Raw genomic sequence first — 15,008 nt, forward strand, 5'->3', positions numbered from 1 at the left:
GTGTTTGCCTCTTGAATTTTCTTCTTCCCGCCTGCCTATTCGGGGGCGCTTATTGCTTATTCAGGGCGCGAATAGCTCATGTTTCATTCATGCTTCTGATAATGAATTCACGTGAGATGAACAGGCAATTCCTCATTTTCTCGCCACCTTTACGGTGCCTAGGATGGGGGAAGGAGAAGCTACATAGAGAAGGGTATAGACTTCCACTTAAAGGTACCTGAAGGTGTTGTTCAATTCTCAATTATCGACAGCATCCGTGTTCCCTTCATCCCTTTTTAGTTATAAATTTAATCCCTCACACGAATATTAATCATATTTTTTTGACGTTGAATTTTCCCAAAGAAAAAGCTTTTCTTTCTATATAATTTATTTTTATTCTTCAACCTTAGGAATTAGGGATGGGAAAGTTCTTGGAAAACAACTTTCTCCACAATTTTCTCTGTCAAATTTTTAAAAACTTCTTTGTGCTTCAGATATTCTTAAGAAAATCATTTTGATTTTAAAAATATTGATTCTGAAAAAGCTTTTTTCAAAGCTTTCTGATTACTTCTGTGGTGTAAACCACCCATGTAGGCATTTGGGCACAGGAGTGGGTGTAAAAAATTCAGCACGTCCTAGTTCTTTTAGTGTTTTAGCACAGAGAACTATCAGCCCCGTATGATTCTCATCACCTCGCCCCCAGATAAGACTGGCTATGATAACTCCATCATCTTCGGCCTTTGAATTCGGAGCTTCCAGGAAAATTGGTTCACTTGGATAACAATTTTCTTCGCACCACGTAATCTTCGTTTTATTCTTCACATTTACCTTAATGATCTACAAAAAGAAAATATTCAAAAAATATTTTTTTGTAGGGAAAATAATTAAGGAAAAGCTCATTCTTACAGTTCCAGGATTATCTGCATCCACATCAGCACTGATAGCATAGAAGTACGTGTACTCCTTTCTCCCAAATCTCTCATAGTTTATCCTAGGAGTTTCACATCCTAGATCACAAAGGAGTTCAGGGAAACAGAAGATTTTTCGATTATCCGCATAGAAAGCTTCTGCAGCTGTTCCCTCAAGCTTTATGAGGTTTTCTCTGCCATCATTCTCATCATTCTTTTTGATTAATTTGCCAATGAAGCTATTAGCTGAGGAAGTTGGGGGATTAAGTGGCAGGACAAACCTCAGAGGACGCCCTCTGAACATTTTTGCATAGTCAGGATTTGTCTGCATCTCCTGGAGGCTCTCAATGTACATACAATTCAGCATTTTAGGATCATTGTAGCAACAAATGTCCAGAATTAAATGATCTTCCTTCTCGAAAGAATTTATCACGTGGAGAAAGAAGAAAGGTTCTGAGTAGAAGGTGTGCTTTAGAGCTCCTGTTTTGCGATCTAGGAGATAGATGTGGGTGTTGTGCTCCTCAAACCATTTGAAAGAAGCCATCAATGGTTCATTCTTCACATGAGCAGCTATCATATGACGAACAGACACACTGAGTGGCTGTTCGATGAGGATGAAGAAGTTCTCGGAGATTCCAAAAGTGTGCATGTAGCCAGGATGTAATTTCCATCTTGTAGGCAATGTGGCTACAACATTTGCCATTTCCCACTGTCTCTTCCCTCGTGGAAATTCCAGGATTGTGTATTTTGGTCCCATTCCAGAAACGCTCAATCCCAAATTGAAAATCCTCCCATCAGGCATAATATGTGGGTGCGATGAATGATTAACAATGCCGAATTTATCGTAAAGATTAACCCTTTCGAGCGTAGCGAGACTTTCAACGTCAAATCGAAACATAACAGGTGTCTCAGTGAAGGCAAACATATCATCCCCAAAGGGATAAACGGTGATCATGGCATTATCAGAGCTACTCTCTCCTGGATGGAAGATTGAAGCCACACGCGAGAAGATTGACTGACAAGGATCAGGAACAGCTTTCGTCCCGAATTCCGTCACAACAATCCTATTAGCAGCTCGATTCCTTCGATAGGAATTTGTCTCAATAAAGCGACATTGGTATGTTACCCTGCCATCCTTAATTGCAAATCGATGCAGGAGAGCTGATGAATCGAAGAGATGATCAAATCGCATTTGTCCGAATTTTAAATTTCCCGGACCATTTCTCAGTAAACTCCCACAGATCCATTTGGGAATAGATCCTGAAGATCGTCCTTCAATTGGTACAAAAATCTCCTTCTCACACGATCTTGTCCACACTGTTGCATCACAATTTGGATAGAGATCCTTCCCTGCTGAGGGTTTTCCTGTGTTTTCACGATCCTACAGAGAAAAAATATTCTTCTCAAAAACTTAAAAAAAAAGGATCTTTGAAAGGAAATTCTCACCTTTGCATCACAAATAAGTTTCTTTATCATTTCACGTTTTAAAGGTACTTTAATCTACCACGTTGTACGCGGAACAAGTGATGACAATGAAAGCTCCCGCGGGGCTTTATGAGCACAGAGTGAGAGCACCTCAAGCTGAATCATCGTGACTTAGGCAGGCAGAAATTGTGTAGAAATTGATCACAATTGAAGGTGATTATCTTCAAAAGCAAACCGAGGCGGTGGATTAACATTGACAAATCTTCTCTAAATTTCATCTAGATCAAGGTTAAAAGAAGATTTGAGATTAATTGGCAAAGCTGATTGACTGAACCTCTAAAGATTCTAATGAAATTAATTTTTTTATTACTTATTCTTCTAATTTTAGCTTTTGAAACCTTGAATTGAAAATGAATTTTATTAAAAATAAATTTAATTGTGTAAATGATAATTAATAATTTAAAAAATTAAAAGAAAAACTTCTTTGCTCCTTAACATTTATTAGGACGTTTTAGGAGCTTTTTGTGCTACCTAGAAGGAGCTAAAAACTCTCAAAAAATTCTTATATAATCTCCTTCAATCAAAGAAGTAGGGGAAGACGGGGTAATTTGGCCACTTTGGCAAAGTCATTAATGGGAATATCTCAAGTATGGTAAATGCTAGAAAATCCATTTCTCCACAGTTTATACTCCCCATAGAGATAATCAATCGTACCAAGTATGAGGAAAATCCGATCATTAGATTTTCTTTTATTTGATAAAAATCATTTTTTCACTTTTTCAAGTGCTTTTGGCATTTTGAATCTACGTCATTTTCGAAAAATTTTTAACACTTAAAAATTAACTTTTAAGCCATTAAGGGTCATTGATCCATCATAAACACGATAGTGACATCCATTTTCCGATATCTCAAACAGAGTTTCCTGTGGAAATGGTTTTTTCCGGAAAATTGGAGTGGGGTAATTTGGCCACTTGAGTTTTTCCGGCACATTTTCCGACGCACATTTAAGATATTTATTGTGGTTGTGCCTTTTAATGTTTTCTTACAGATTATAAGCAAAGTAGGATAAAAAATTTTATCTGAAAAAAAGAAATTTACGATAATTTGAAAAATGGCCTTTTTTAGACTTTGCCCGTTTATGGTTCAGAAAATGTTAAAGTTTGAGGCTCTGTTAAATATTTTTATCTGGCAAATTACTGGAAATGAATCTTAGATAAATAACCTATCTTCCAAAAAAATAATCGAAAAAATAAAATTTTTTTATTGTTCAAAAATTTTCATGTTTAATAATTTGTGCGCCAAAGTGTCCAAATTACCCGTGCTCGGGGTAATTTGGACACTAAGCTAAGGGTCCAGGAGAATGGAAAATTCACCCATTTCTCATCGAGATAGAGAAAAGTATTATATGGGGAAGTTGTAGGCCGGAAAATTTCCTACAAAATAGGGCTATTTGGTTTTCTTCATACTACCATACTTGCTTGATATATCCCAAAAACCGCCAAAGTGGCCAAATTACCCCGTCCTCCCCTAATAAAGAATATATTTTAGAAATTGAAATTCGATAAAATGGGAAATTACCTGGCGTCTCCATCTTGATATATTATTGAGAAAATTCTTACTATTTAGCTATGATTTCATTGCTGTAAACTACCAACTTTTACTTTGGAAAGCTGATTTAAATGGCTTTAAATTCTATCTTATTCTTCAGCAATTGATTTTCTTATGATTAATTTAACAAAAACTAAAAATTAATTCATAAAATTTTATTAAAAAATCCTTCATTTTTATAGAAAAACTGAAAGCTTTTCTTCCTTGGAAATAATTTAAGTGACTTTATCTTTATTTCTGTTACTGTGTAAAAATTTTAAGGCAACCCCGTGTCATAGATGTCTACCGCGTAAAAATTATTGCGTGAGGGCTCGTCAGCAAAAAATTGTTGTTTATTATGAAATTCTTTCCACATCTTATTTATTCTGATTAGATAAGACGAAGAATATTTATTTAGATTTATTTTCGGGAAAAAGTAGCAAGTTTTGGGTGATATTGTTGTGCCAAAATGTTTCTTCTGCTAAAGCTTTTCATTAGATCATCAAAGAATCTGAGAAATGTTCTTAAAATGCTAAGAATTGATTTATATTCTCAAACCTTTCAAAGGTTACAACGACAAATGATTAGACGTTGAACTTAAATCAATTTTTTATTGATCTTTCATAACTCTGACAAGGCATCAATTGTGACTGGAAATCTTCTTCTGAACTGATTCAAACTCGATCGAATTGTGCATTAACGCCATTTGACCCCTTTAACCTCAACCTTATCGCTGAATTGCAGCTTTCTGAGACAATCACAAAAGACATGAAAGCTTCAACGAAAATTTTTCAACCTTTGTACATTAACTTATGACCTTAATATTTGATTAGAAGGCACGTATAGACGACAAAAAAAGCTGTGAAAAAGTGAAATTATTCCGCAATATGGTGGCCCTTTGGTGGGTTCAAACACCGCGCTAATGCTTTCGAAACTAGACGCGCATACATGTTGAATATGCTTTTAAATTAATTAAATCATCTCATCAGATGCAAATTTCCTCTCGAACCACTTCAAACCAGAAAAGCCAATCTTATTAAATCACAATACCGCATATGGAATTTATGAATGAATTCCAGTTCAATCTGGTTTCCATTTCTCCATCAATAATTTCATTTTGCCAATTTACATTGAATTTAATTGGACACTTTAATCAATCACAAATTGCACATCTCCAGGAAATTTCCCACAAAAGACATTCCGGGCAAAAAATATGTTTTTTCACTCCTTCCAACAAGGTGATAAGTCGTGGATTTTTTGGAGCTTTTTTAGCGAGATAAGCTTTTAAATTATTTTGAAGCATTTAAGACAAAAAAAAAGATCTCGCCACTGCTGGGACTTTTTTGTTTTCTCTGCAGCATCACTAAGAAAGTGAATGTGTTTTTTTTCTTGTTAAGTAAAAGATCGCGGTATCAGGCTGTGATAAGGGGGTTGTGTGTATAAATAAGAGCGCTAGGGCAGCGGAATGATCAGTTGAATTTTGCGTGTGGCGCGAGAGAAACCGCGGAACGAGCAGTGAAGTGAAATTAATTTTGTGTCTTTGTGGATTTAGTGAAGAGCCAAAATGGATTATTTGCTGAATAAATTTGTGAGTTTATACTTATTGAAATTTTTCTTGTGAATGTTTGGTGTCAAAAATTTATTTTTACTTCTTAAATATGATTTTAAATTAAAATTTGGTGAATTCGCGTTGAAAAGTTCAAGATTTTATGAAGAAAAGACTAATTTAGAAAAAAAAAACTAATTTCGAAGAAGTTTTTGTAGCTTTTTTGGAAGCTTTGATACCTCAGAAAATTTCAATGATATACAAAAAAAAATAAAAAAAAAACTTCCATTTGACTAAAAGTTGAAAAATTCAATTAGTTTTCAAAAAAAATCATCAAGATTGTGAAGATTTAGATGAAAAAGAATGTTTTTTTCTTATATTTTACTTTTATTGAATAATTTTATTCAAGAATGAAAAGTTTTTTAGAAAAAAAATTCTTCAATTGAATGCTTAAAAGCTCAACAAAAGATTTTCATCACAGAATTTAGTTACAAATCTTTCTAAAATCTTGAGATTTTTTTTAAATCAAATTACCTTCATAGGAAAAAATTATTTTTATTGCCAAAAAAGCCTAATAAAATCTGGAAATATTACGTCTTTTATGCGGTACAAAGAAAAAGTTCTGCGTCTAATTTTAGAGCTTTTTTTATGTGGAAAGAATTAAGAACTGGTTCTCGAAGAAATAGCGATATATTTCTTGAGATAATGAGGTAGATAAAGGGGCTACAAGCTAAAGAGAAAATGTTTTTTCAATTAATTCTTTTTCATCTAATGCTTTAACTTTAATATTTTATTTAGAAAATTATGTGAATTTTAAAATAAATTTACCAATATTTGTTAATTTCCTGTGAATTGCAAATTAATCATAAATATGCACTAGAAAATTACAAATCAATAATTTAGCTATTAGCCCCTGCTATTCTACATTCTTAATTAATAGCATATATGCTTTTGTTGTGTCTGTTTGTATTTAACGTGTTATATAGTTTTGTTTTTTGCTACAGTTGTTTTTAGAGAAAGAAATCTTTTGTAAACTATTTTGTGACCTTCTACAGATATTTACATATTTTTTTTATCATTATTCAAATTTTATTATTTAATTTTAATTAGGAATCTCACAGACACTGCAGCTTATTTTCTAATTATTTTTAACACGGAAATTTTTCTTGTGAATTATTTTAATTTTCCGCAAATTCTCAAAAAAAAACTCTTTACATAACGAATGTTAGTTTTTATTCTTTCCCTTTTAACATGTTGCGCCTTATCAGAGGTCACATGAGGTCATGAATAAAGGCGGTGCCACACGACTTAATTTTCTACATAAAAAAGCTCCCATAAAAGCACCAAGAGATAAGCCTAAAATTAATATTTTATTTTTGAAGAGAAAAAATTATCATTTATTTTCTTTTTGACATTTATCATGCGCCAAGAGGTCAGTAGAAGGCTTTCTAATCAACGTGATGTAACACGGAGATGCTTAAAATAAAATGATTTTAATGCAAAAAAAATTCTTTTCAAGGCATCTGGGCCTAAGAAGCTGAAGATTGCCCTAATTGGCCAAAGTAACTTTGCTGCTGATGTCCTGGAATTGCTCCTGAGCGATGGACATGAAGTTGTTGGGGTCTTCACAATTCCCGACAAAGGTTCCCGCGAAGATATTCTCGCGGTCACAGCTAAGAATCATGAAATTCCCGTCTTCAAATTCCCCGTTTGGCGCAAGAAGGGCGTTGCAATACCAGAAGTTCTGGAAAAGTACAAATCCGTTGGGGCAAATTTGAATGTTCTTCCCTTCTGCTCTCAATTCATCCCCATGGAGGTGATTGATGGAGCTGCCCTCGGAAGTATTTGCTACCATCCTTCAATCCTTCCCCGACATAGAGGTGCCAGTGCTATTTCCTGGACTCTCATTGAGGGAGATTCAATTGGAGGTTTCTCCATCTTCTGGGCTGACGATGGACTCGATACTGGACCAATTCTTCTGCAGAAGGAAGTGGAAGTTGAGGATACGGACACGTTGGATACGATCTACAAGAGATTCCTCTATCCAGAAGGAATTTCCTCAATGGGTGAAGCAGTTAGGCTGGTTGCTGCAGGAACAGCTCCGAAAATAAAGCAAACTGAGGTGGGAGCAACGTATGATCCACCCATGTTCAAGGAAGAGAATCAAATTATTAATCTCAATCAACCAGCAAAAAGAATCTTCAACTTTATTCGTGGTTTGGACTCCGTACCAGGAGCCATTGCTTATGCCTACGATGAGAATGATGAAGAGGTCATGATTAGGCTCTTTGGAGCACAGATGTTTGATGATGCTGTACCCGAAGGGAAACCACTGAAATTGAAGGGATTGAGTAAGCCAGCATTGGTTACGGATAAAGGACTCCTAATTACTGGGACAGATGGAAAAATTTGCAATGTTCAGAGAGTTAAGAAGGGAAGTAAGATGATTTCATCTTCAAAGTGGTTTGATCAGTCTTCGGGTCAAGTTACATTGGAACTAACTGATGCAGAGAAGGCCATTGAAACTAGCTTGAAGGTAAGTTTGTTGCCTAAACTAATCTAGTTCCAAATAGATAGAGTTTTACATTTATTTCTCACTTTCTCAGGGAATTTGGGAATCAATTCTCAAAGTGGACGTTACAGAAGATACAGACTTCTTTGCCTGTGGCGCTGGATCAATGGATGTTGTACGGCTAATTGAGGAAGTCAAGGATGCTTATGATGTGAGTCTTGAGAATGAAACTCTCTTCATGGCTCCAACATTCCAAGAATTCTTCATCCAAGTCATCCTGGCGTCCCGTCAAGGTGGTTCAGCTGGAGAAGTCAACGTTGAGTACGAAGGTTTCGTCCTTAAGGCGAACAAACGAGAAATTTCCGTTCCAACGCAACTCTTCATCAACGGAAAGTTCGTTGATGCTGAAAATGGAAAAACTCTGGACATTATTAACCCAACGACGGAAGAAGTTCTGTGCAAAGTAGCTCTAGCTAGTAGGAATGATGTTGATACGGCAGTTAAGGCTGCTCAGGAGGCTTTCTACGGATCATGGTCGCAGGTTTCGGCACGTCAACGTGGTCAATTGATGTTCAAACTTGCAGATTTGATGGAGCAACATAAAGAAGAGCTAGCAACGATTGAAGCTGTTGACTCTGGAGCAGTTTACACGTTGGCACTGAAGACTCACGTTGGGATGTCAATTGATGTGTGGCGCTACTTTGCCGGGTGGACGGATAAAATTGAAGGATCTACAATCCCAGTTAACCCCGCGAGACCTAATAATGTTTTGACATTCACAAAGCGTGAGCCAATTGGTGTTTGTGGCCTTATCACCCCATGGAATTATCCCCTGATGATGTTGTCGTGGAAGATGGCTGCCTGCATTGCTGCTGGGAATACTGTTGTCATTAAACCAGCACAAGCCTGCCCACTGACGGCTCTCAAATTTGCCGAACTTGCCGTGAAAGCTGGATTCCCACCAGGAGTTATTAACATCACAGCAGGAACGGGATCGGTTACAGGTCAAGCAATTGCTGATCATCCCCTCGTAAGGAAGCTTGGCTTCACCGGAAGTACACCAATTGGGAAGAAAATCATGACGTCGTGCGCTGAGTCAAATATCAAGAAATGTTCTCTTGAATTGGGCGGGAAGAGTCCTCTCGTGATCTTCTCTGATTGTGATCTCGATAAAGCTGTGAGACTTGGAATGTCTGCAGTCTTCTTCAACAAAGGCGAGAATTGCATAGCAGCTGGAAGGATTTTTGTTGAGGAGAAGATTCACGATGAATTCGTTCGAAGGGTTCTCAAGGATCTCAAGACAATGACAATTGGGGATCCACTCAATCGTTCAACAGCTCATGGGCCACAAAATCACCGGGCACACATGGAGAAGCTCGTTGAGTACTGCGAGATTGGTGTTAAGGAGGGAGCTAAACTTGTGGCAGGTGGGAAGAGAGTGCCCGGAATGAAGGGATTCTTCTTCCAACCAACAGTCTTTACGGAAGTTGAGGATCACATGTTTATTGCTCAGGAGGAGAGTTTCGGACCTGTTATGGTTATCTCTAAATTCAGTGGAAAGTAAGGACTTAATGTTAAAGAATTTTTTGGAAGGATTTTAAATGTTCTTTTTGCAGCAATGTTGAGGCAATTGTGAAGAGGGCCAATAGGACAGAGTATGGCCTGGCTAGTGGTATCTTCACAAAGGACATCAGCAAGGCGCTCCTCTTTGCCGAGCAAATTGAAGCTGGAACTGTTTTTGTCAATACTTACAACAAGGTTTGTTCTTGAAGCATAAAGAATTTTTAGAGAATTAAAATTTTTAAAATTCTTCTCCCATTTTTTTAGACTGACGTTGCTGCTCCTTTCGGAGGCTTCAAGCAGAGTGGCTTTGGCAAGGATCTTGGCAGGGAAGCCCTCAATGAGTATCTTAAAACAAAATGCGTCACAATTGAATTCTAAAAAGGCAAATCAACGGAAAAGGAAACATCATTGTTTAATTGATTTAATAAATACAGAGAATTTTTACATAAAAAGCAAAATTATGTTTTATTTAATCTTCGCGCTCTTCATCGTTGGAGACTTTGGAGACTTCCTCAGCGTTGTCTTCCGTAGCTTCTCCTGGAGGTTGGCAAAATTCAATATCTTCAATTTGAATTGCCTCATCAGTTGCACTACACCCAGAAAAACATGAAGAATCCCGAGCTGGTTCAATGGAGTTCATGAATTTCTCAATTTTCTTCATCTTTGAATCAGTGGCCCAACTTTCTTCAGCTGTAGCTCCCTTTTCATTTGTCTCTGTGCAAAATTTCTCAATCATCTCGTCAAATTGATTAACAGGTGGATTTTCAATTAGAACAGAGAGTTTTTCTAATTTATCCGTGATGATCTTGCAATCCTCCCTAAAGGTTACTTCTTCATCCCCACCACTGCTAACCTTCTCAAATACTCCATCAATTAGCTGACGTACCTCTCGGCTATCTTCCCGGAACTTCTCCATTCTTGCTTCATTGAGATTTTGCACTTTAGTCCCAATTTCCTCAATTTCCCGCTCAAAATCCTCCATTTCCTGCGATGTGGAAGCTGAAGGTTCCTCCGGGGTGTGGGTGGTCTCCTTTAGCATCTCCTGGTAGCTCTTATTGACTTCTTCAGTGTACCTTGCGAAGAGTCTCTCCGACTCTGTCTTTTCTTCCTGCAGCACACGCTCGCAAGACTCCAAGAATTCATTGAAAGTTGAATGAAATTCTTTGGAGGACTTTCTCTTCACAGGGGATGTTTTCTGGTACTTTGGAGCAACTTCTATCTTATGTTTGGGTGTAGTAGATGAGAAAGAATCCGGTGGGATGGTGATGCTCAAGATGCTGATCATTGGTGAAGGGGTCTGAGAAGCCTGTTGAAAGATTTTATTTACAAAGAAAACTTTAAATTTGTTTTATTTTATTTATGCATTAACCATTAGACTACCAGGCGCCTCCACTGAAATTTGATTCTTCAATTAAGTGAAATTGAAATGAAATAAAAGTTCTTACTAACTAAGTAAATGCTTCTCTTAATCTTTATCTCTAAAATAATTTTGTTAAAAATTTAATAAAAGCTCCAACTGACTACCAGGCGCCTCCATCGAAAGTTTTCTATCTAAAGAATTTCTTTAAAAAAAATGTTAAAGGTTCCAACTCTTCAGCAATCGATTCTATAAAATTTTTTGTCCATGAAAAATAATTTAAAAAAAATAATCAACTATGTACCAGGCGCCTCCATTTTAATCAAAAAAATCTTCAATTAATTTCTAATTAATTAAAGAAATAAAAAAAACTATCTAAAAAATTCTTTATATTTACCTTTCTACCTTAAAGAATTAAAAGAAAAATCATGTTCCAAATACTGTTTTAAAAATAATTTCCAACAAACCCGAGAATGATTTTCCGAAGAAGTTGATGGGAACGCCCTGTCTGTGTCCATTGTGGCTCTTGTAGAAAGGCCAATACTATCCAATGTGTCACCTTTTGTCACCTCTTCTGCTAATTCCTCTTTAATCTCTGGAATTATCAACTCTGTTCCATTGCACTTCACCTCATCTTGGTCAGCATTAATTTTGCATGCCATTAACATTTCATTTTCATCATTTTGCTGCGTCTCCTCAAGCTTATTGTTTTCACCATTAATGACATTAATGATTGCTGCCTCCTCATCATCATGTGAATTATTAGGTACTAATTTATCTTCAATTAAATTCGCCTTATCTGTGTCTGTGGCATCAGACACGGTGGCTGAAGCTTCGGAATCTGCATTCACTTCCAGGCTACTTCCTCTCTCGTAGCTCTCATTGCTTTCCAAAGGTGGAAGGTCAGAAGGGATTAGGTAAGGATCTTCTTTAGGAATTATTGGGCATTCGGATGTATTTTCTTTGTCAGCTTCTTCTTCTTCTTCGAATGCAGGAGGAGATATTTCCGAAATTCCTTGAGAGCATCGTTCAACATCTTCAATAAATTTTTTAATCTTCACTTCGAGATCTTCAGTTTGGGATTTCGTGAATTCCTCCTCATCACTGCTACTTGCCACCAATTCGACCATCTGTTGGCCTTTGATCTCATTCCTCCTGCGAAGGACTCTGTTGATATTTTCTCGCATTTTGCGTCGCTCCTCGCGATTCCATCGCTCATTTTCCTCCTTCTCCGCTTGGTAGCCACCACGCTTCCATGCTTCAGCCAGGGCACGATCCTTCGGGAATACCGGCCTCGTGTCGAGGTAGTTGAGATTGAGGCATTCAAGAATGAGGGTTTTCCGGTAGGATGGGATTGAGCCCACAATGGGATTCCCCGTGAGCGTGAGCACGCGCAAATTGGGCATTCGTGCGAAAGTCTTCACCACAAGAATGTCGTCAATTTTATTGTGCGAAAGATCCAGCACCGACAACATTTGGCATCTTGTCAAATCCTCAATATCCGCTGCTGTTCGTATGAAATTGTGGGCAATGGTGAGGGTGTGAAGGACAGGAAGGACGTCGGACGTGCAATTGTCGACACGTCGAAGTTGATTGTGGGACAAATCGAGAGTATCCAGCTGGGTGCACTGCCCCAAGTTCTCAATTTTCTACACAAACAAAATGAATAAATTAGCAAACATGCTGCATGTTGAGCGCAAACATGTAGAACATATCAGCATTATACGGGCACCTTAATCAAATTATTCTGCAGATAGAGGCACCTGAGCTCCACCTGATTGTCCAAGCCCTTCACTTCGCCTATTGCATTGCACTGCAGCCACAGGCACTTGAGCCCCGTGTACTCCTCCAGACCACCAATATCCTGAAAGCCCTGGTAGTGCAGATAGAGCACATCGTTGAGCTTTGGTGTGAGGTACAAGTTGTTCTTCTTGCACAGCTCTCGCAGCACTTGTGGCGTCATGCTGTGTGGAAAGTTGCATTGAGGAAATAAATTAAATAAATTAAAACAGCATTTTATCCTACAAACCTCTTTGGCCCATTTGTAGACTTGGCCATTATTCACATTCACAGCTTTTTCCTTCTTTTCTTCCTTTTTTACACAATTCTGTTGAGATTTAATGGCTGAAAAAATTCAAATATTGATCAAACAAAAATCCGTTTAAATGTTATCGATTGCTATGAGGGGGTGTTCTCTTTTAAGGGGGTTGCATTCACAACAAGTTAGATCGATTCTTTTAAGGGTTTTCCTCATATATGTAGGTAACAAATATTGCATTGATGACGCACATGGAGGAGTGCTAGAAGATTGCTATTTTGGGAAAGGTCTTGTACATTAATGAGGTCACTGTAGTTTGGTTGAAGCAGCAGCCACATTTCCAGATTTAACGGCCGAGTAATGAAAATTGTTCTGATGTAATTGATAGAATTATTCTATTAGAATAACACAGATTATATTAAAATAAAATTATTTTTTGGGGAGTTTAAGAAATAGATGGATAAATAAAATTTAATCTTGAAGAGGACGCATGATTAATGATTTATAATCAATTCTGAAAAATAAACACAAATCGAAGCATAATCCCCAAAAAAATTAATTAAAATAAACGTTTAAATGAATAAAATTTTTATTTTAAATAAATTTAAATTAACACGAAAATGAATTAGAAAAAAATCTATGTGTCAAAGGAAAGCTCTCTGATTGGATGATAAATTCATGCAGCAAATTGTTCCCATTGGCTATTACTTGATTATATGGAGGTAGAGTCTCCTTAACGTATTTGACGTTTCGAAGACGTTTGTGTCTGTTTCAGGGCCATCAAAGCTAGATTATAAAATCTTCAGAATTTAATTTTCATTTTGCAAATAAATATTGTTGCATAGTGGTATCCCAAAAAAGCTCTCCACTAAAACTAAATATTAAAGTATACAAACATATTGAAGTTTTAAATAAATTTAATAATAATTTTATGCAAAGAAAACAAGACCGCGAAAAGCTCACTTGAAAAGCTTCTTTCTAAAGCTCTCATTTTCTCATCATCCTCTTTTAGTAATTAAAAGTTCTTATATAACTTATTCTATACTGTAAGAACTTCATTAAAACTTTAATATCTGCCACTTATCAATTCATGACATCTCCCTCGTTTATTTTATCTCTTTAATATATACCCCGTTTGGTTTTTATATACAAAAATTACATATAAATGAGTTGTTTTATTATGCATTTACAATTATATTGATTTTATAATGAAAAATAACATTATGAATGAAATGTAAAACAAACAAATCTCGTGGGAAAAGCCGTGGAAAACCATATCAGATTGTCAAGGTGATTTTTAAAATAATACCGTGCTGATGTTTATTTTTTCTCGCTTTTTTTGTTATGGCAGAAAAAAGTAAATAGCCTAGAGGAAAAAAACACCAAAAGTTTGAAGTTAGAAAAAAATGACTACAATCTGCATTTTGCTGGTGCGGAATAGCCACTGCTGTGGGATTTGATGTCTATTTCTGTGTGTGCAAATTATAATTATCGCCACATTGTGTTGATTTGTTGCCAAATCAATTATCTCCTGCTTCGGCTGTGGAGTGGATGGGTGAGCAGGAGCTGCTATGCTGGTGGGGTGGTTACATAAGAAGCCTCCACTCTGGAGTCTTGCTGTACTGGAGCTTCTCGCATGGCGTCACAATCGACGTACAACAGCCCGCAGATTTATATTTCGCAATATTTCGCGCCTTCGTCAAGTTGTCTTGTGATAGATTTGACGCCGAAGATCAAATTATTCGGTCCATTTGCGCAATTACTCGGGATTTGTTTTGCAGAGTACAAAATGGGTCATCAGCGGTCATGGGGCCATGGAGCTTTCGTTGAAGCTTTTTTTGTTGCCTTTTTTGGGAGGATGGGCATTGCTCCTCAAGGCTCTTCGCAGGAGGGATTCCAACTCCTCTCGTCGCGCGCTGGACGTTCCATGGGATGGGGGGAGCTGGAATAAAGAGTAGTGGCAGGCGCACTAGTTGTAGGAATATTCCCGAATTTGATGTCGTAACAGCTGAGGAATGACGTAATTGGTGCAGGGGCCAATCACGTGGTGAATTTTCCTGAAATCACCCCAAAATCCGGCACTTTTAGCTCCT

General features: G+C 37.1%; 3 protein-coding genes across 3 annotated transcripts; 1 reads left to right on the forward strand and 2 right to left on the reverse strand.

Moving 5' to 3' along the window:
- Positions 1-349: 349 nt before the first annotated feature.
- LOC129790491 (carotenoid isomerooxygenase) lies at positions 350-2,441 on the reverse strand. Its single transcript, XM_055827990.1, has 3 exons — positions 2,334-2,441; positions 886-2,268; positions 350-816 (listed from the first exon to the last, which is right to left on the reverse strand). Exons 1-3 carry the CDS (start codon positions 2,361-2,363, stop codon positions 544-546), a joined length of 1,686 nt encoding a protein of 561 aa, XP_055683965.1. The 5' UTR covers positions 2,364-2,441; the 3' UTR covers positions 350-543.
- Positions 2,442-5,368: 2,927 nt separating this feature from the next.
- On the forward strand, positions 5,369-9,978 carry LOC129790486 (cytosolic 10-formyltetrahydrofolate dehydrogenase). The gene is made up of 5 exons (XM_055827985.1): positions 5,369-5,487; positions 6,965-7,981; positions 8,052-9,517; positions 9,574-9,715; positions 9,785-9,978. The coding sequence occupies exons 1-5, from the start codon at positions 5,464-5,466 to the stop codon at positions 9,896-9,898; spliced, it is 2,763 nt and encodes a 920-aa protein (XP_055683960.1). The 5' UTR covers positions 5,369-5,463; the 3' UTR covers positions 9,899-9,978.
- Positions 9,910-13,047, reverse strand: LOC129790489 (dynein axonemal assembly factor 1 homolog). The gene is made up of 4 exons (XM_055827988.1): positions 12,907-13,047; positions 12,610-12,841; positions 11,345-12,526; positions 9,910-10,826 (listed from the first exon to the last, which is right to left on the reverse strand). The coding sequence occupies exons 1-4, from the start codon at positions 12,933-12,935 to the stop codon at positions 9,990-9,992; spliced, it is 2,280 nt and encodes a 759-aa protein (XP_055683963.1). The 5' UTR covers positions 12,936-13,047; the 3' UTR covers positions 9,910-9,989.
- Between the last annotated feature and the right edge of the window lie 1,961 nt (positions 13,048-15,008).

Source organism: Lutzomyia longipalpis, chromosome 2 (genome assembly GCF_024334085.1).
Source record: "Lutzomyia longipalpis isolate SR_M1_2022 chromosome 2, ASM2433408v1".
Classification (NCBI taxonomy): Eukaryota; Metazoa; Arthropoda; class Insecta; order Diptera; family Psychodidae; genus Lutzomyia; species Lutzomyia longipalpis.